Source organism: Cardiocondyla obscurior, linkage group LG02, assembly GCF_019399895.1.
Source record: "Cardiocondyla obscurior isolate alpha-2009 linkage group LG02, Cobs3.1, whole genome shotgun sequence".
Taxonomy (NCBI): domain Eukaryota; kingdom Metazoa; phylum Arthropoda; class Insecta; order Hymenoptera; family Formicidae; genus Cardiocondyla; species Cardiocondyla obscurior.
Window position 1 is genome coordinate 7,678,362 of NC_091865.1, and position 21,596 is coordinate 7,699,957.

Consider the following 21,596-nt stretch of genomic DNA (forward strand, 5'->3'; position numbering starts at 1 on the left):
GCTTCAGCATTGCACAACAATTTTTCGCGGATACGCGTCAAAAGCGCGGCGCAATTAAAAAGCGTTCTAATATGCAAATTCTTTTCCCTTAGATATTTTTTTTTTTTTTTTAGGCTTTCTTGTGTATTGAAATTAATGTTGTATGCATACATTATAAATTTTGCATGAATTTCGCATGTGCTCACATGATGAAAAATCCCTGAATACAGTTAACTCCGCGCGTCGCATAGTAAATTAGTTTGCTGCATACGAGTCTGCCGGGAAATCCGGCAGAGATGTACGTTAGCGAGAAACTTCCTGCCGGAAGATTTCTTGCCAAATCATTTGAACTTGTAGTAAATTGCAACAAGTTCGGGCTATTGAAACTTTCGAGATTCTGTAAAAGACAATATAAGACGGATGGGCGCTGGGATTAGAAATTGAAGTCGACGATCGGGCCAGAACGACGCGGCGTAAAAAAGTGATAAATCTTTGACGATTATTACGACGACGATTACAAGTTTCATGGACCTTTTGCCAGAAGTTCGAAATATACATGACAAATCCAGAAGGTCTTCACGAGTAAAAAATTATACACAGAACTCTTGTAATTTCCAGCAAAAGTTCCATCTCTCTTTACTTTCGTATTAATTTAAATTAAATTAACTTTTTTTTTTTTTAATTAAAATTTTAATTTAAAACATCGATTGTTAGAGTTTTGTTACATGCTTTTAAATACGAGCGATAAAATACGGAATAAAATTGTACTTCTTTGTCAATACCGAACAAATTAAATGGCAAAAGCACGAAAACTAAAATTGTCACTCATATGCGTGATTAAAAACTGCATGAACAGGGTATAATACGAAACTATCGCGTTTATCAAATTAAATAAAAGGAGATATTTCTGGTGCTTTCATTCGCAGAAGTTACGTCAGTCGTTCAAAATGTCAAACGTCGGAGATCAATTATTTTTATAGAGAACGCCTTTGACGAGGCAGTTTTCTCCATTGTTCGCCAAGGCACGGCCACGACGAAATTGTTTATTAAACGACGAAACAGAAAACTCGAGGCATTGCGATTTTTTTTTTATTTATTTTATTTTTTTTTTCTTTTTCAATCACGGTTGCCGGCGGCGTTCAATCGACGTTTCTCTGCCGATTAGAGAATATTCGCGTACGAAGTGCGCTGCACTTTCTCTCGGAGTTATTATCGTGAACGGCGTGTCGCATTGCAAACCGCGGCTATCGTTTTCCATTACGCCGTACAGACGTAACGATCTGAACAATGCTCAATTAACGGGGCACGCCACGCGCGCGGCAGCTGAGCCATATACGCACAGTTTTTACGAATCGAATCTGAGTGTAGCGCGTGCGATGACATCGATGCATCAATCCACTCCACAAAGGCGAGCAGGTGCGCGTGCAAATTCGGGAGAATTGAAAGACGAGCGTTTGAAAAATTGCTATTTGAAAAACGTGTTGAGAGCGATGAATTTTTTATTCCGATAAAAATTTCTGTAATCCGTCGCGTTAATCCGCGTGGGTGTTTTTTTTTTAGTACCTGAAAAGCGCGAGGAGGGAGGGGAGAGGAAAAAATTGACGGTCGTGTAGAAAAATGGTTTTCCATTTTGCGCGTAAAGGGGAGCAAGATTTAATTTCCAATCGATCACAGGGTTTCGCGTTTCCCCTCAGCTTTCATTAACCGCTAATTAAATATGCTGTCACGGTTACAGATTATCGTTCGAGAGCAGTGAATAAAATTATCGCGCGCTCTCGAGTAAATATATAATAATTTTTCTTTTAACTTCGCGGAAACAATACGTCAAGTGTAAAATTGCGTTTAGATACGAATCGGCGAGTCGCTTGCACGGATAATCTCGAGAAAGGCGGAAATTTCCGTTCTTATCCGGGATATTGTGCTCGGGAACAGTTGAAGGGTTGGGAAATACGAGAGAGATGTTAATGGACTCACTTAGTGTCGCATTGTTGACGCGCGACTGGTCCGTCTGCGATCTGAGTAATCGCAGTCGATTCAGCTTGCTCTGTTGCTGGTCCAGCTTGTGCCTCAATCTGGCGAGTTTGTCCTGCTGTGCTGGCTCCTGAAACGGTAAACAGTGCGTGAATGCGATCTCGCTCTAGACAATGAATATACAGTTAATACGGCGAACAGTGGAGGATTAAAATTGGAAGAAAATCAAGACCTTAGTTACAAACGTTTCGCGTGAATACACGCGTTCGTACTTGCAAAAATATACGTCACACGAGCCTACATTCCTCAATTCTGCGTCTATCGATTTTCCGCAGACTGATTCTTAACTGCGCGCGTTCATCAACGCTTCAGGGGATGAATCTGCGAGTCGAGGCGGGCAAAAAAAAAAAAAAAAAAAAAAAACTACGATTTCCGATAGTTTCTGACTCGTGAGTTTAATTCGCCATTATCAACTTTGATGAGAAACGCGAAACGAGATTACGCGATCCCGGAGAATAGGTCCGCTAGGGAGGGAACCATTCCCTCCGCTCTTCGAGATCAAGGCTGCTTGGTTGTGAAGGTCATCGTAACGGGAACCGCACAAGGCGCGCGCTATCGATCTTCCTCACGGTGATCTCCGAGAGAAAGAGAAAGAGCGAGAGGGTAGACGCGATAAATGCATGATAATTGTGGAACGAGCTGTTGAACCTCGCAGGCGTCGCCAAATATCCTTTTAATAACGAGTTCACGTCGCACGACTAAACCCGCTAAGTACGATTCCAAGTGGCGCACTTTGTCGTAGTTGACGAAAACTATGGCAGAGAAATGGGACTCACCTGTGCGCCTCGAAGCACGGCTAAGCGGGCCTCTTTCTGCTCCAGGAGGCGCCTTTGCTGAGCGATTTCCCGCTGCTGCCTGGCCGCCATGCTTTCAAGCTCGCTGAGCACCAGCACAGCACCACCCCCGCCCACTGCTAACTGAAACAGCAAGATTAAATGCACGTGAGTATACGAATGTGCGAGTCAAGGTAAAACGCCGAAGGTGCGCGCGGGTGAGCAGGTACGAACCGGGCGACAAGAGGCGCCAAATCGGCGATTAATTACATCTCGAATATCGGCTTTCGATCAGCGGCCTTCGTTCACTTCTTAGCCCGCCGCGGGCGTTTCCGTCGGACACACAGCTCGTAAAAAAAAAAAAAAAAAAAAAAAAAAGAGAGAAAGAAAAGAGTCGTTGTTTACTCAGATGTACGTGCGGAGATATATTTCTAAAGACCTGAATTCTGAAGCTTGAAATTCAAAGCTATTTTTTACGCAATTAATATACAATTTATAAAAAGAATAATTTTACAAGCTACGTTAAATGTTAATCAGTTTTCTTTTTAGTTTAAGTTTAATTTTTTTTTTTTTTTAGCCTGAAAGTTTTTACATGAAAGTTTGAACATTTCGCGAGAGAAAGAAACAACGGCGCTTGGTTCGCCCTTCACCGAAATTGATTTAATTACCGCCGCTGCGAGTATCAAAGCGAGCATGGTATCGGAAGAGTGCCTTCGTTAGTGCTTTCCGTATGCAAGACTATCCGTCTTGAGCTACCGAGAGTCACTTGCGCTATCAAAACTAAGAATCTCTTCTGCAAGTCCCGCGCGCTGTAAACGAGTCGACTCATTTAGCGTTGATCGAGGGTCGTTCATTTACGGCCGCTTGCTTTTTAGGGCACGCTTTCGATACAAATCGACACGCGGTCGCTCACCATTTCACGTTTGACTCAAAATCATTTCATTTAATCGTGGCAAACCGTGCTCGAGGGTGTTAACCTATGTCGTTTCTTTAAAAGGAAAGCGGTCTGTGATCCAAATTCTTCTCGCGATGTCCGGAGAACGCGCGCGAAGTCTCGTCGCGCTTCGAGTCGACAGAATAAGAGAGAGAGAAGAGAAAGAGCGCTGGACCGATCGGGCGACGTGTATGTGCGTTCGTGCGTCTTTTTGTTTCGTCTCCCATAGTACGCACCATCTGGAGAGGGTCGGCCGCGCCGCGCCCGATACCAGGTAGAATCCCAAGGTCGGCGCGCGGCCCTTCGAATTCCATCGTGACAAGGACTCCGCGTAACCTTCGTGCGTCAATGAAAGTATAGCCGGCGAGGTAAATGCGCGGCGCGATAGAAACGTCGGTTTTCCGACCGACTTTTCAATGCTTCGAGACCGGACGCTCTATTTTGGAAAAAAAAAAAAAAAAAATTCGTCTACGAGAATCAAAACTCTGCATTTTCTCGCAGCATCTCTATTCGCACACATACCTATTCAGACCTCGATCTATACGCCAATCGGTGAACGGCGTGGCGCTTTACTTTAATACGCGAAAGTTTTTTTTTTTTTTTTCGTACAACTCGCGAATAGAGCTCCGAGACACCTCTTCCCCCTCGTTTCTTCATCCCGCTGCACTTTGCGATCGAGATAAAGTGCGGTCTCGCGGAAATACGCTCGCGCTTGTGTGCATTTACCCTTTCACCGCGCGCTTCTTATTGCGTTTTTACATCTGGCGGTGGCAAAACCCGGGACTCCGCGGCCTTCTGCCAGCCATATTCGTGACCGCGGTTATAAGAAGAGCTTGTCGCGCGCAGCTTATTTTACCGTTCGATAAATTATTCCGCTTTCTCTTTGTACCCCCGGGTACCAAATTAGTGACACTTAACATTAGTTTGTGAAAATGTTTTAAAATGCAGAATAAAGGGCTACTTCTGAACGTCAAAGGGAAGATATGATTAAAGGCCGCGAGTCCAGCTTCATGAAGACAATCGCAGCCGTCCAAGTTCCGCTCCGTGAGATTCAAAGTTCCGGAGCCTCGTGTATAATTCAAGTAACGGATGAACGAGATTCCGAACGTCTGTCGGAAGTTGGGTGGAGTAGCGCGCGCGTGCAGCCTCGTACATCGATAGCCCCGGACAATATGTTATTGTTAAAGTTAATCTCCGTCGTGACAATCCGTTTCTCAACGCGAATCAAGCGGTCCCGCAGCGGCAGTTACAGCGAAAGTATCGCGTCGCTCGGGATAATAACGCCGTTGAACGGGCGAGATAATATAATACCAAGTACGGACGCCTTCTCGTTTCCTCTCTCCTTCCTACCTCTCTCTCTCTCTCTTCCTCACTCTTGGTAAAGCACCCGTCGTTCCAGCTTCTGCCTCTTTTCATTTCGCGCGCGCTCATTCGCGTGACAGTTAATTGTTTCGAGCAGGTTGAGCGAGCGCGGTCGAGAACGACGAATGGCGTTAAGATGTATCGCGCGATCGCTAAGAGAAATGAAAAGCGAACCGTTTCCCGACAGCTCAGTCGACGAAGAGCCCGCGACTCGCCTCCGATCCAATTCAATTTCATTATTTCGCGCCGTGACGTTGTGACACATCGCGGCAGTCTACGAGAATACATACATTACGCTTTATTAGCCCGCAAAAACGAACGCTCCGAGTTTTCTGGGTTACATCCGCCGAGCTTCACGCCTCGCGAACGCGAACGCCCCACAAGTATTTCTCAACACTTGCAACCCCTTTGTGCGTGCCGTCCAACATGCAGGACGCTTGGTTCTCCGTTTTAATTTCTTCATTTTCGCGACGTATTGCGCGTAATTTAAACTATTTAAAGAATACAGGTTACGGTTCCACAATTGTCCGATATACATATTAACAGTTTCATACTTTTCACGCTTTTTATAACCGAACAAATGCGAGCTTTATGCAATCGCGTGATTTAACAGAATTTAGCCTCTCGAGTATGCTTATTGTTAAAAGTTTGACGTGACAAGTTACGACTATCAGAAGTAGAGACCTTGGAAAGCGCTACTTCTGCCGAGGATACGTATTTAATTTATAAAAAGCCACGTTCCTCGCGTTCCCTTTATCCATTTATCCTCGGAAGTACCTTTGCGACAAAAGATAATTGCGCGTATCGCAAAAGTACCGTAGTCGCAATCCTTTCACACCGAGTCTCCCTTCCACTGATTGATCCGCTCGGGTTCTCGAAAAGAAACATATAAGAAGGAGAGAAAAAAAAAAAAAGAAGAAAAAAAGGTAATCTCGCCGCGCGGCCGATAACCGACCGAATTCTCGTTTCCGTGCGTGAACGGATGGGAAAGTCGCGAAAAGAAGCTGCCGCTTCCTCGCGGGAACACGTAAACGAAAAAGAAATCTCTCGTAGAAGCGGATTCTTGTAGGAGCGGATAATCCCCGGGAGATGATCCGCTCCCTCTGCAAAATTAATTTCGAGCAGCCTGAAAACAGGTAGCGCGGAAGAAGCCGTAATCGGCAGTTTGTTCGGCGAGGCGCCCCACTCGAGTTGAGGTCCCTTCTTTTTCGGGCGCATCCATTCGCGAAATTAATGAAAGCGAGCCCTGCGAGCTGCCGAGCCTCGCCGTCAAGCGAAAGAGAGAAAGAGAGGAAAAAAAAAAGAAAATTAAAAGTGAAAGAACGAAATTATATAATTAACTCGCATTTTTCCCTCGAAGCTTCTTCGATTGCGATTAGTTTTCGTATATAACTTTCGCTCGCAATTCCTCCGCGTACTTCGAACCGGGAAGAAAATGTTATTTTAATATTCTATTGTTGAATAATGTCCAGGTTGGCACTCTGTGCACGTTCGCAAAGAGCACGCTATTAGCGTCGACACATCACGCTATCCCTGTTTTGTAATTAATGAAAAACTGTGGTAAAATAACCATCAGTGCTGATGGCGTGTTTCTCAAACGCACCCTTTGCAACATTAATACCCGTTACCGAGAAAGAGAGAAAGAGAAAGAGAGAGAGAGAGAGAGAGAGAAGATCGATGGGACTGAAGTAATAAATGAAACCAACGCGTGAGGCCTGCTTTCTCCCGTATACTATATAGCTACACCTTTTTCTACTTCCTGATTAAAGGGAAATAAGTATAAGCTAACGCTTCGTAAAGAAACCTAAGAGAATGTAGTGGTGTAGGAAGTACAATAGCTAGACTCGAGCGGGAAAAGAGCAAGCTTGCAATTATGGAGATTACACTCGCTTAAGCGGAGGGTATATGGTACGCCGAAATAAAAATGTAAATACGGGGGATTCAATGGAACAATTTTCCGCAATATTTATCCGATCGTCCCTGCAGAGTTAGAACATTTCATGCGTGCGTTTTAATTAAGACTGGGGACAGCTAAAACCGAGCTAAAACTTTTAAACGACAAAGCTTTAACGATCCGCGAAATTGATGCATATGCTTTAAATAGCGTTATAACATGTAAATGAATTTTTTTTTTTTTTCGGCCGGCTTTATCGCGGCATTATTTTTCCAACGCAGCCGTCAATACATTTGCCGATGGGCGGCCAAACGAAATTGGAAAATTCGACACGTGTCTGAAGAAATCCGGCGTTATGCAGTTCTCTCATCGTCGTTTCTAATACGCTTCGGTAACGGGCGTACAATCGGAATGGTTGAGCATCTTGTTTTCTAACTTGTAGCATTTATTCATGTAAGTGCAAATCTATCCGCGTCGGCGGCAGAGCGAAGAGCGAGGCGTGCCGAGTGCACCACCGCGTAGAACCTTACCTCCCTGCTTGCACGCTCGTTGTTGCATTCCGCCTCCGCGGTGCCCAAAGGAGGAAGTTTTTCCTTCGCCAGGACGGACTTGGACTTCCTCTTGGATTTTCCGTGATGGAGCTTTACCGCCACGGTTTTCACTTCGAAGTTCTCCCGCGGATAGACGCACGCCAGCATTCTCGCAGTGGCGTCGACCGACCAGCAAAACCGCACGCCCGACCAAGTTTCGCTTCTACGCGATTTACGTTTGATACAAAAACCAACGTTGTCGGAAACGCTCCCGTTTATTATCCGCGCACTCTCATGGACACGAGGCGCGGCGGCGGCAACGGCTTTGAAAAAGAAATAGCATTCACGGTGCGTTGACAGAATCGCATATTGTCTCGCTCGGACTGGTACTTTTTAAAAGATACTTGTCGCGGAATAAATTTATGGGTTAGAAAAATCTTTAAACGTGGGAAACATTTTTTTTCCCCCCTTTTTTCTTTTTTTTTTCTCACGAAAGCAATTTCTGAGGGGAAATAAAAGAGGCGAATCTCTTGCATTTTAAATTATTACAGGGAACGCTATCGTGTAAAAAGATATAAAATATACAAAAAAAAAATATATAAACTAAAAGTTTTATCGATGAATCGTTCATCCCGAGTTTGTCTTAATTAAAAATTTATATTAAAATGTTAAGTAAAAAAAAATTCTGTAAGATAAAATAAATTTTACCTTGCCACTAGTTTCGCAATTTTTCATCATTTCTAGGAGTTTGTTATTTATTTAACTTACTTTAACGTAGTCCTACAATTAAAGGTGTGCTTTTAGTAATTAGCGATTGGTGAGTGACGCACCCAACGATAACGTGATATTTACTCAAAACAAATGAGTATTATCCACTATTTGATACAACGCTGCAGAATTTATGATAATATAATCAATTAATTAATTGAAACAAGAAAATAATTTAAATAACAATTCTATGTTGCGTTACATCTCTCCTGAATAAGTCGTTTCTAAAGAATCCCGGCAGATTAAAATTTTGCATATTTTAATAATCGAGAGATTAACGTCGCGATGCACTTTATATCTTTTCGTTCATAACGAAGAACAATTGTCACAAGTATCGATTAGGCTGTTGATGCTTGTTTAAATCGTCGTTCCTATCGAAATGTTACTGTGTCGCGTTTCCTTATAAGACAATTGCAGATCCGCGGAATAATTTGTGGGAAGCCCTCGAGAATCGAGCGGCCCTAAACGACCGCCTATCGATAAATCCGCCATTGAACGGTGCGAGTGTAGTACGTTGCTTTCCATTTATAAGCCACTTGACACGAATCGACACGTAGCGCTTTAAAGATTCAGGACGGTGGCGTATCGAGTCGCCCGTAATGCACGTAACGCGCAGAACCGTACGGGTAGATATATAGATAAAGGATCGGATAACCCGTCATTTTTCAATCTTCACATCACGACTTTATGTGTTTCTATATTACATGGCTTTATACAGAATAAATCGCACAACTACTCCCGGCAAAGCAGCGCTAAAAAAAAGTATTATATCCGTCCCTCATTCCTCTTTTATAATCGTGCCGATTTCATAATTGTGAAATTGGCACAGCTATCACTCTCGTAAGACAAAATGTCGGGTGTATAATAAGCTTTTGCCCTAAAATAATATTTTAACCCTATCGCTTGACACAGATCTAGTTTTTCCTCAATAAAATTATCGCGATGGGACAAGTGGGTTTCGGAACTTTTGCAAATTTTCAAGTTTTAATATCCACGTTGCTCTGGAAATTAAATTAAAATCTTGTCAAAGTGAAGAACGCGGCTAAATAATTTCTAATTAAATGATAACTCGGTATAAGGAAAAATATGTGGGGAAAAAAAAAAATTTAATCGTGTCTCATTTTGAAGATTGACTTCAAAGCCAGGAAGGATCCGTCACCCAGTTGTAATCCGAGAAAGAAAAAGGGACATCTATTCTACGGGATGTGCCTCAAAGGAACTTGCAGTTATTTCGATCGCCTATTATTAAACCTTTATTACAGTCTGAGCTTTCTCTCTCAATATTCATTCTCCTCAGCATTCAACGTCAAATAATCTACAACTTTCTCTCGTTTTCTTTGAGCTGACGCCGGCGCGAAATCGATACGAGAGACCGGATTTATGGACTCTTCCGCAAAAGACGTGGAATGAAAAATCAAGCCGCGCCGCGATCGTTTATCTGGGCTGGAAACTCGTCATCTTTTTGATATTACGATTCGACATTCCGTCAAACATGAAGCTCGGGATGGGATAACGTCTCCGTGTCTCACCGCCATTCGCATGGCTTGATAATTCACTCGCTTCTCGTTCGTAAAGTAGGCATATAAGGCGCGAGAATAGGCTCTATCTTAAGAGGAACGAAGTTACGTCAACATCGCCTTGCTGAGAGTCGTGAGCAAAATTTCGAGACAAATGCTATTATGGTTCCCATTAAAATTCACACTAAAGTTTAACTAATTGTGATTTTTCCCTTTCAAAACAAGCCGCAAAATAAATCAAAAGTAATCGAACAACTTTATAATATGTTAAATATATTTATATAGTATATAAAAAAATATGTTGTAACAGGAATATATTTCGAATAATTAAAAAATTACCATTAACTTATATTACTTTGCAGAGTTTATAGAAATCTTTGTGTAATATTCAGAATCAAGATACTTGGATATAGTTCAGAGAGTTAATAATAGCAACGCATCAATGGAGACTGCGACAGACACTAATTGAGTTTTCACCCGGTTAAGAATCACCAAACTCCAAATCCATTCTATTTTTATTCGATCGCACAGTTAAGAATAATACTAGATAAAAGAGAGAGTTGTGCTTTTAATAATTAACTCGAGCCTTGCAGATGCTTCGATCTTTCGCAACACACTTTCGTATCGAAAATATACGAATGTGCGAATTTTAATTTCGGCATATTGACGTAATAACTCAAATGCGGCGTGGAAAAGAGGTTCGAGATGTATTTTTAAAATTTGACCGAATGCGAGGAAAGGAATATAATTCGATCGTAAAGATTGTATTTTACGTACGAATAAACGTATGTTTTACTACGTATATCCGGAGTGTGTATTTTTCTTTTTCTCGCGTAAAATATTAACACGAAACCGAGTTTGCGCGCGACCGTGTGCTCTTCTTTCTCCCCTTGTCTTTTTTTTTTTCATTTTTTTTTGCGCTCTTTCTTCCGAGTGAAGAAATTTACTCGGACGACCGAATATTCTCTCCGGATGTAAACGGGGCACCGTACATAACGCACTTCTCGCAAGATGGTTAAACGAGTTGCCGCGTTTACGGCACGGCACGGCGCGGCGCGGCGCGACAACTCGTATACAGGGCGAGCAGAAGTGCATATCAATTTATGGAAATGAGAGAACACGCCTTGCCGCGTGGCCACGTCTCTCGTAGCGACGGTTTTGCGCGACAGCGCGCGTTGATGGCTATCCAATTTAGCATGCAAAGCCCGGATAGCGTGGCGCGCAAATTAGATTTCGGCGTAATTCGCGAAAACGTCGGCCAAGTCGGTTTTCCCGGGGCGAGGAACCGTCGAAATTTAGACGCGCGTAAGGTTCCAGACCGTGCCCGACTTTAATGGGAGAAAGGTAGCGGAAATAAATTACGCGGGACGGAAGAATCGAGTTGACTCTCCCGCCCACACATTTTTTCGATCCACTTAGGATCAACCCCGGTGAAAGTTTCATAAAATAACGTCGCTTCCCTCCGTCACGGTACTTTTCTACATATGTGAGGGGACGCGCGAATAATTTCGTCACGGAATCGAGCGAATTCAACAGGTTTTTATCGGGCCCGATTATCACGCGGTACAAATGTGGCTTATGGTGTCGCACTACGCCAATTTCATATTACCGTGAAACGAGCGTGCCGCACATTTATTCGCGTTAATCACGCGTATTTCTCCGTTTTTAATCGATTTTATTGAGTGTAAAGAAATCTTCTTTCGTGTACACGCGACTTCTCAATTCTCGATCTGACTCTCGTTTCGCCGTCAACGTTTTACTTAAGTCGCTGGAACGTTCGCGAACGAGGCGTCGGTGGAACGAGTTGACGAACTTTCGAGACGATAAACGGATTTTTAATTGAAAATGTAATTCGCGGGGTTCGCGCCTCGTAGTCGTCTACGTGTAGTATGTTCCGTCGACTGGGAATGAATTAGACCGCCGAGGTGGGTCGTTTCGAGCGTCTTGGATGACGACCGTGGAATTTACGATTCGTCTGTTGCACGTGGAACCCAAGGAAGAAAAACGAACGGTAATTTTGCAGCGGCGGGATGCTCCCAAGGACGTTCCCCGTAGCGTCCAAGCAGGACTAAGCAGGAGAACCGAACTCGCAGTTTCTCGCGTGCCGTTATTATCAGCCCTGTTCCATTTTTTTGTTTTTTTTTTTCTCGCGAAAAGAAGAAACGCTTCGAAGAATTCTACTTTCAAATTTATTCGAAAAATATAGAAACTTCACAGCTCGCAAAACTTTAAAAACCCACATTTCATTGAAAGTTAACTAAATTCCTCCATTTTTACGACAGACTTTATAATATATTCTCGTGAAAATATTTTCGACACATATTCTAAACATTTCTTTAAAATTTACATTTATATATAAAAAAATAAAAAGTAGTTGGATCAAAAAATCTGCGCGTTGCGGTTTCGAAAAAGTATTTCGCTTTCGGAATATCCGTAAATATACTGCAACAATAATATTACGTAAAAGTGTAAAGGTTTTTTTTATACATCCAAAAAGTGTAAATTATTTTTTCATTTGATTCACATAACTGTTTAATTCTTACGCAATAATCATTTTTATAAATACTAAAATATTCGTCAAAAAGATACTTCGCTGTTTTTAATTGTATATTATATTTTCTCAGTCGCATTATAAATATTGTATCACTTTAACATCTAGCGTATATTTTTATATACGCGCGTTATATTTCCAAAAACAATTTTCAAATTATGCGAGAACGTGGGGTAGAAAAGGCTCCGTCTCATAAAATCTCAAGCGTATGTGCTTTTTCGTCGCGCAATCTCTTTTTTTTAACGTAGAAAATGTACATAATAAAGTAAAGTTTTCGCACAAAGAAAAATAAAGAACCCAATTTTGTATCATGTAAAATCACTGGGGTGGGAGAGGGGGAAGAGGAGATTCCTCCGCAGAGACGGTGCGTGTTCCGTAGGGAGACTAACTTGTCTCGTCTCTATTTCCTGGCTCATCAAAGTTGTACGTATCGCGATTCAAGGCGCACTCCTCGGACGGACGAACTCCGGAAATATAATCTCCGAATGCGGCTGTGCGTTTCAGTTTCGTTTCCGCGAACGTCAGGTTGACTTCCAATTCTGACGGCGCAGCGCGAGCGCGGATACTATTTCGAGCGCTTAATTCAATGACGGAGTTCCGGAAGCTCCGAAATATTCTCAGCAGTCATTTGCAAGAGTCTCCTTCCTCCTCCGCGGACAAATTTTAATACCCGAAAGTTACTCTCGTTTAATTTGCCGCTGCGGCTTTACTTTAGATCGTGACACATGAAAACGGAAAACTTGGCGCGCTTCCCTCTCCTCCGTCCCCTACGATGTTAGTCTGAGAAATAGGTTAATTTTCACGTAAGTTTTAGTAAAATAAGCAAAGTATGTTAAAAACTCAACTCTGCCCGATTTACATTCACCAAATATTGAATGTTTTACAAGTTTCTCTTTCAAGTAAGAAAGCTGTAAGCTCGACTCTCAACAAGTACGTTTATCTAACAGCGGTGCTTCAACTCTTTCGATCGCCCGGGCCAAGTTGATTACATTTAAAAAATACTGAATCGTCGGAACGATTCCCTAATTAGGGAATCGTACTACTTCAAGTAACGTATTAACGCGGTCGATCCGCAATTGGTATTCGTGAATATAATGATAAGTACCATTACATGACGTGGCGAGTAAGCGAAGGTACGCGAGAATCGTAACTCTATCGAACTTGGCAAAGTTGTTTCGATGATACAATTCCAAGTTCTACGTCAAGCTTGCGAGAACTGTCTGCCGCACGGTAACGCGATTTGGAGTAGTGTAATCCCGAGCTGAGCGGCTACGTGTAGAAACGAATGTGACAGTAATTTACGTCTGCACGTAGATTATACGCGTAGAATGTGATTCATTGCATAATTCATATAAACAACCCCGCAATTGAAAACGTTTCCTGTAACCTGTGACCTGATTCACAAGCTAGACAACTTTAAGAAATTGATCTTACAGTTCAACAAATTTAGTTAGTTCAAACTCAAGTAAAAAAAAAATTGTTGTTCAAATATTTAGAATATTTGGAAATTAAGCATTGTCTCGGTCGATGACTACAACTATGTTTTTATTTGCTTTAATTTAATTCTGAAGTTTTTCCTTTCACGACAAACTAAATTCGACGCCTGGTTAAAATATGAAATTGCATCTAAAGATACAAATGACTATAATGATGCTCTTTCGTGACCTTTTCATCGTGGCAATATCTCAAAAAGTAACAAAGTTATCTTCTCTTGACTAGTTGCGAAAATACAAGTGCTAGCAACTTGAAAGCTTCTCGTCTCGTATAGAAATAAAAAAACAAAAAGGTCAAAACAACGTTAAGAAAGTTAACTGATCTTATAATCGAGCGCTAGATGTTTATATTAAACACGCTGTGTAAATATTTTTCTTTATACCTCTTAAAAAAGTCAAAACGCGGGTAAAATAAACGCGAGCGAAGAGAATTTAAAAGTTCTATCAGATTTTGTGTTCTCAATTTCGGGACGGTGGAAGCACAATCTTGCAGTTTCGTCATTGAAAATAAATGGCATCTCGGGATCTAACGAGACCCGGCGGGCAAGTAAATTACGACGAGGTTCGCTCATTTGATCTCCCCTGCAATTTCCCAGTCGCCATTGATAAGAATGCGTCGTTACTCACTTAGTAATGCGCTCGTACGAAGTCCGCGCGGAGTCGCTGCGAGAGCTTGGAAACTCTAACGCGAAACTTATTCCTAAAAGTGACGCGACGTGAAGTCGAAAAAGCGACTACCTCTCGGCTCTCGCCGGAGAATCAGCCGACGCCCGCGGACTGACGGATCACAACAGCGCGGAACGACGTCCTATCGATATGAAGATTTTTGTCAGCGGCACACGGCCGACGTGAGGGATAATCGCGGCGGTTCAACTTATCGTGAGCTCGCGACGGCTCTTCCGGCACGTCGGTCGGCGGCCCGCGTCTAACCGCGAAGTAAAGCAAAAAAAAAAAATTGCAATAGGTTCTCTTACCGAGCTGTCGGAGACCGGAATAAAATTCGATTTGTTCGCCAAGGAGGAAAAAGAGGAATGTTCGGGAAACGGGAAAGCCGCGTGAAAGTCGCGCCGATCCGGGTTAACCCGCCGCACCGGCGTTCTCGGCCTCGCGAGGCATCGGGGCGCCCGATGTCGAGCGATTGCTGTCAACGCGAGCTATTACGCGAGTTGTTAACTTAGCGGAACGAAGCGGCAAAATTGGAGAAGGTGAGAAAAGAGAGAAGACACGCGGCGCGAACACACCGTGCGACGCTCGTCGACGAACTGCATGGCCGAGCCGAGGTAACCGCGCCGCGTATCGCGCAGCATCACCACCCCTGCCGTCCTCGCGGCCAGCCTCAACCCCTCCGTCGACCCTCCGCTTCCGCGGCACGCACGCACAGTGCGGACACATTTTGCCAAAAATTGCTTTTTACGTTTGTAATTCATTTTGGATTTTCACGCGAAACAACGAAAAATAGAGAAAGAGAGAGAAAAAGAAAAAAAAAAAAACGCCCACAATGTATAATGAAATTACCAATTCGTTTGTTTATAGATCGTAACAACGTTTGAGTTAATTAACGCTGTAGTTAGCGCGGGGGGTCTATTCTACATTTTAGACTTCTTTTTTCTTTTCTAGAACATGTTAAAAATTTAATTTGTTTGTACAATCTGAAATTTAATATTAAACGGAAAATAAAAAATAATAATGTGTCCTTTTGCATTTTAAGTTTTGACGCGCCCACTCTTTAAGAAGGGTTAACCTTCTCCTTTGCGTACAAATATTGCAGCTGTTCGTTTCGTTCCTTATTATATACTTCAATCGTAATTGTAGCTACCGTTATCGTCCCCGCGATTGTTACAGTCGTAATATTTATTATCGTCTTATTCCTCTCGTTCCTTTTTTCACTTACTTCTTCACTTTTCGCAAATATCTCGAGTTTCTCAAGTAAATGCCGTACCTCTTGAGGAAGATAACTTCTTTTTTTTCCCTCGCGAGAAAAGATTCAAGTACTTGATATTGCTAAGTTCGAACTTATAAAAAAAAAAAGAAGGGACGGGTGAGAGAGTTTTAAACGTCTCGCGTATTACCTTCTTCTTTTTTTTACTTTCTCTCTCTTCACGGAATTTTGGATTATACGGGAAAATTACGAGATCGCGGATCCAGATATTCGTCGTTTAAAATGCAAAATGCGAAAAACATTTCCGCGATTGCGATTTCCATAAATTCAATGGAGATATTTTCATGCCTCATTGCGCCTCGCGGAAAAGTTACACGTCGCAGGCACGGTAATATTTGTCGATATGCAAATTAAACGATAATATATCAAACGAGCCGCCCGGTTCGCATCATTTTTATTGCGATATTCCGAGTCCCTCTCGCTCCCGATGTAGAGCCATATATTGAAATATAAAGTCGTGCTAAGTAAATCAACGCGTACTGCAGTGTGAAAATGCGACGGGTTTCTTCCCCCCTCCTCCTCTTCGCAGTTTTAACGCATAAAAGCTATAAAGCGCATTCGCGAGGGGACGACCTCGTGACGAAAAAGCGAAATAATTCAAACGAGAGATGTAATTAAGCGAAATGATAAGCTGCTTTAAAATAATATAATCTGAACGAGTATATCGGGGAATTTGCCTCCCCAGTGAGGAAAACGCCGCGGGCAGGTATTACGTTTTCTGTTAATTGCACACCTTTGTTGTTCTCTAATCGGGCATACGACTCTCAGCAGCCGCTTTTTTTTCTTTTTTTTCTTTCTTTTTTTTAATTTTGCAAAAGATAATATTCGTACGCTCAGGTTCTGCCCTAACAAGTAATGCGGATTAATTATCAAACGCAACGCGGATTCGATTCTCTCTTGAAACGGGCTTCGGTTAGCTGCACAGTGGCAAACTGTTCATTATATTCGGTGCTTATTACACGGCAATAATTAATATTATTTATGTATCCGAAATATTAATATTATACGGAGTGAATAATTATTATTGTTATTACGTCGAAAATAATTCGTCCCGCGCAATATGACAATTTTCCGCTCCTATTCATACGTACCGCTTTGTATTAATTTTTGATGTTCGTCGCAGCGATGCATAAAAGTTTCATAACGAAATACTGAAGCACTCGATGTAGAACAATACGTACAACTTCCGATTTCAATTCCTAATGAGGTTTTATTGAAAGAGTGAAAAGCGGTCTGCGACGATAACGTGTTAGAAAGAAAATGCAAAGGTCTCACCCTAGCCGCTTCTGCGATATCAAAGATTTCTATCTCAAAAGCATTTCTTCCCGCTTAATTTGGAAGTTAAATCAGAATCGCTAAAGGTGTCAACGTCGCTTTACGCTTTAGAGATAAAAACAGTGCACGTGATAAGACGCGGAATAATGATATGGACGGCGAGATAAGCCGGCTATTTCGAGGGAAAATTTTATACCGCCGCAATTCAGACATTGATCCGAAAAGAAGGTCGCGCGGCTAAAAGCACGCCTGCATTTGCCGAGAGCCCGTTAATTATGCGCTTTTTACTTTCCCGCGGCAATTGGAAAGAGCCTAGCTGCCGCGGGGAGTCTCGCGGATGACGGAAAGTTCAGACGGAGAGTCGAGATGGTAGCGAGGGGACAGCGACCAAGAACTTCCGAGTTCTCTCCAATTACGTTGGTTCCGATCGCAAAACGAACTCGGTAAACGCTGGAGTCCGAGTACAAATAAAAATCGATGATTACGAAACGATTGTAAAACGTGTTAAATCTAACTTCACGGCGACAATAGCAGAATTTTTTCTTGTTAACAATCGTGGTGGAAATAAACGCGCAACTTACTTACGCAGAATGAGTAATTATCACTAATGGTATACAACGAGAAACCACAAAAGTAAATAAAAATTTAAAACAAAAATCACTCTCAAGATGCATTTTTAACGAAATATATAAAATTGTTATATGTCAGGCTAATCTTTTTATTTATAAATGGTTTATTTATAAATATTACTGTATAAAATATTCCTATCGTGAATATTCGCAGCGTACTTCTCTCAAAAAAATATCCTACGGATATTTTCAGTTTCAATTGCGTTCGTTCTACTTTATTTGTTTCCGCATAATTGCGTCAGCTTAAAATGTATAAATAAAAAATAAACATATTTTATATATATTTTATATTAATCCTTTTACTCGCGTATTAATATCTTAGTATTTCATTTCTAGCCGTGGCTTGAGAAACATTTTGCCATGTACATCCGAATTCGTAAGCTTGTACAGTTATAAAAATACGTTTCGGACAGCTTTCAGAATAGGCAGTTTTTAAGTAAGTAAGATATTTTTATTCTTTCAATTTTAAACCTTTGTTCCTTAAAGTAATAGAAGGAAGATAAAACGAAATAATATACCGGATATATAATAAAGCGGATTATATGATAAGCCGCCTATGATATATATAATCAAATAAGAAATAAAGTAATCGCAAAAGAATAATAACCAGTATTTTCTTGTTCACTCCGAGAAAAGTACCGCGGTATATATATCGCTCATTTAAAATTAACACCATTACATTCTCCCTCAACAATATTTAAAGTCCCACTGTTGTTTTTCGCGGCTTGCTTGGCGTCTTCGCACGAAAGTCGAGCAAACGTTCAGGGTGCGGTTGACAAATCACTAAGCGCAACGACGACCAGGCACGAAATTGCAAAATTTCACAGAAGTACAACGGATAAAGACAAAAAAAAAAAAAAAAAAAAAAAAAAAGTGCCGCGCAAAGAGCTAAACATCAGACGTATATCAGAGCTGTCCAGAATTTCTCCGGAGAGAAAATCGCAATTACGTATAAAGAGTGAATCCTGTCTCATCAACGTCGAGATGATTTACCGATCCAGTATATCCTTTTTTCGGCGGAGCAAGCTTGGCCACGCAAAAAGAGACACTCTCGCGCGCGAGGATGTACGATCCTGTTTCAAATTTATAATCCGACATTCGCACGCGGCGCGCTTTTCTCTGTGGTAACGAGCGCGCTTTTTACACCTACGTGGAAACCACGAGAACGTAGAACCGAAATATCGCTGCCGGATTACGTTCCGCCTGCGGTTTCTATATTTTAACCGCCGGCCGTACGTTCTATCGAAAAGCGCGGCTTTCGTCGCCGAGCACGAAACCCGAAGGTTGAAAAATGCGCTACTTGATACGAAAGACTTGTGCGCGCATCGGAAAAAAATTGATTCGCCGCGAGGATAAAAATTTCAGCCTTACATCCTCCACTTAGGCGAGGGTTTCGTTTATGAGGCTATTAAGATATTAAAGCACGAGAGTGTGACGATCCCCTATGAATAGTTGATGCTTAAGCTGGACTTTATGTTTACGATTTTGTCTCAAATTGGACTATAAAACTGTTGCTAAAAATTACAGCGGGAGATTAATATGGCGTGGGTGCACAATATTTTATGTATGTTATGTAAAAATTTTATGTAACCCGCAGATATTGCTCTTATTAAAGAAAAAAAAAAAAAACAAAATAAAACAAAATTTGATTTAAGGGAAAACAAACATAATAAAATATAATTTAGTTATCTTATGCAATGCGATGTCATAAGAAATTAATGCGTGCATAACAATTAAATATAAAAACCTGGTTTTACTGTCATTAACGCAATCTAAGAACTCTGTTGAAGAAATTATATTTCTCACGATGCTACAGCCTCGATTAGCGAAGCCGGCAGGACGAGATTCTTTGCCGTCTCTGATTTTACTTAGTTAAAATTAGTGTGTAACAAGCCGGTCGTTCAGCTCAAGATAGCTCGCGGTAGAAGTGTCGACAATGAGTACTTTCCTGGCCAGACTGTCTCCGTGACACAAAACAGGACCTACCCGACCACATGGGTCCGCGCGGCCACTCGACTCGGAAGAGGGATAGTTGAATGAACGAGGAAATTTATCTCTCGGGTCAAGCTTCTTCGAACGCTCAGCAAAAATATACACGAATACAAATGCAGTTAATGGCGTTGGAAAATTGCTGGCCGACCGACTCGACGTTAATACGACGTTTAAACAATTAGCTTTTCAAGATGAAAAAAAGTACCCCGTACTTCAGTCAAAGTAGTTACCATCAAACAGCCGTTAATACAAACAATTCTGACGCGCCCGGTGAAAGGTCAGTGTAATCACGGAATAGTGTTTATTAAATGACAACGAGCGCCGCGGCATACTATGAATCGCAAAGGCATTCGCCGCCGTGCCGCAATGAACCGCCGACTTATTATTCAGCATTTATCGAACAGGTTTGTGGTCGTCATAGAAACGTAACGGGCAACAATGAAACTTATGGCCCCGCGCTCAGAGCGTTTTCGATTTCAATCGCGAACCGAGGTCGATGCCGTCTCATTTCGGGAAAATTTCCCGAGGAGCAGACGTAACGCGATGGGATTTTGGGCACGCAACCGCGGTGCAACTGCTGCTGGATGCTGGATATCGAGTGGTAGGTATTCACCGCGTGATAACGAACACGACATCAGCGCGCTGTCGCAATTGATGAAGGCACCATTGTTCATTGCGGCACTCGGCGAAGCATACCGGGTGTTTCGCGCGCACAAGCCCTCCCACCGGTGGTCCTATAATTCTACGAGCAATTTTTAGGTGGCATAGTTGGAAGACCAGTGGAAAAGGTCGGGAAAAATTTAATGAATCCCGTATAAGTCGCTGACAGAAGTTTTTTACTCGAAATTACGCGAAGATCACCGAAGGAAACGACAATCATTTTCAGGCACTCTGTATACTCGATGCAATATGCGGTACGCAGGTAGGACACGTGTTAATTGAAAAGCAATGGATTGTTTTACGGCCTGGTTGGCTTCGCGACACCGTTACTTGCGAATTTTCAGCGCGTTATTGCGACGGGGGAACGCCTCGACCAAGTTCAATAACGAGACTGGCTATAATCGACGCCAAAATTCAGCCGAAGCGAAAGCGAGAACGTTGCAGTCGCCGAAGTAGCATTAATTACTGAAGTTTCAGTCATAAGCGGATCATAAATAATAATACACCAGTCGGGAGTATTCGTTGTTATCGCCGAGCGACAAGTAGGGGAAAGTGGTCTCCTTTAAAAAATAAAAATAAAAAAAAATATAAAAAAACCGTGATATCCCACCTTTTTCATCACGAAATAAAAAAAATACAATTTTATATAAAATCAGACAACGTAATTAATATTTTAATAATTAAATGGTTAAATCACGATTAAATAATCCAATTTTAAGAGTTGAGATTGAAACTGATTATCGATTGCAAAATATCATGAGCCAATTATACAAAGAAGAAAAAAGTAGAAAGAAATATCGCCCTTCTATAAAGCGGAAGTCTTCCAATCGCACCTAAATTGCAATTTAATATAACTGGCGTTCAACTTTTGACGGAACTCCTGACCCAGAAAAAAAAAAAAAAAAAAAGTTAGCCCAAGCTGATTAGTAACGATCCGCGAGCGCGGCCGAGCAAAATTCTGTTGTCTGAAATTATTGCATGCAATTTTATTATCAGAAGATCTAATTAAAGTCAGCTCCAAAACTTTCCGCGCCTTGTGATCTCGCGTCTTCTCGCGGCGCCGTGCAATGCCGCGCGATCGATGTAGGTACATTGCCCGTGGCCTCATTTGTTACTTTATTATGTCATCACGAGCGTATTAGCGTCGACCATTTTTCCTCGAGAGAGAAACGCAAATCCGGAGCCCCGTTTTCGAACAGACACTTCTTAATTCGGAGAGACACGAGCGAGACTCAGGCAAGTTATATCGCGGAAAACGATTCAAGTTTA

The 21,596-nt window shown here is 42.0% G+C and overlaps 1 protein-coding gene across 2 annotated transcripts in view; it reads right to left on the minus strand.

Annotated features, from left to right (window-relative positions):
- LOC139113189 (apoptosis-stimulating of p53 protein 1) overlaps positions 1–21,596 on the minus strand; it is a 53,080-nt gene that overhangs the window by 12,977 nt on the left and 18,507 nt on the right. The window contains exons 1-3 of one of the 2 annotated variants that reach the window (XM_070674147.1): positions 7,504–7,914; positions 2,787–2,927; positions 1,954–2,080 (exon numbers count right to left, since the gene is read on the minus strand). In XM_070674147.1, the coding sequence (XP_070530248.1) occupies positions 1,954–2,080; positions 2,787–2,927; positions 7,504–7,671 (436 nt within the window). In that variant the 5' untranslated portion in view covers positions 7,672–7,914. Of the gene's footprint in view, positions 1–1,953; positions 2,081–2,786; positions 2,928–7,503; positions 7,915–21,596 lie in introns of those variants that run through there. The other variant, XM_070674148.1, reaches the window with a different exon arrangement.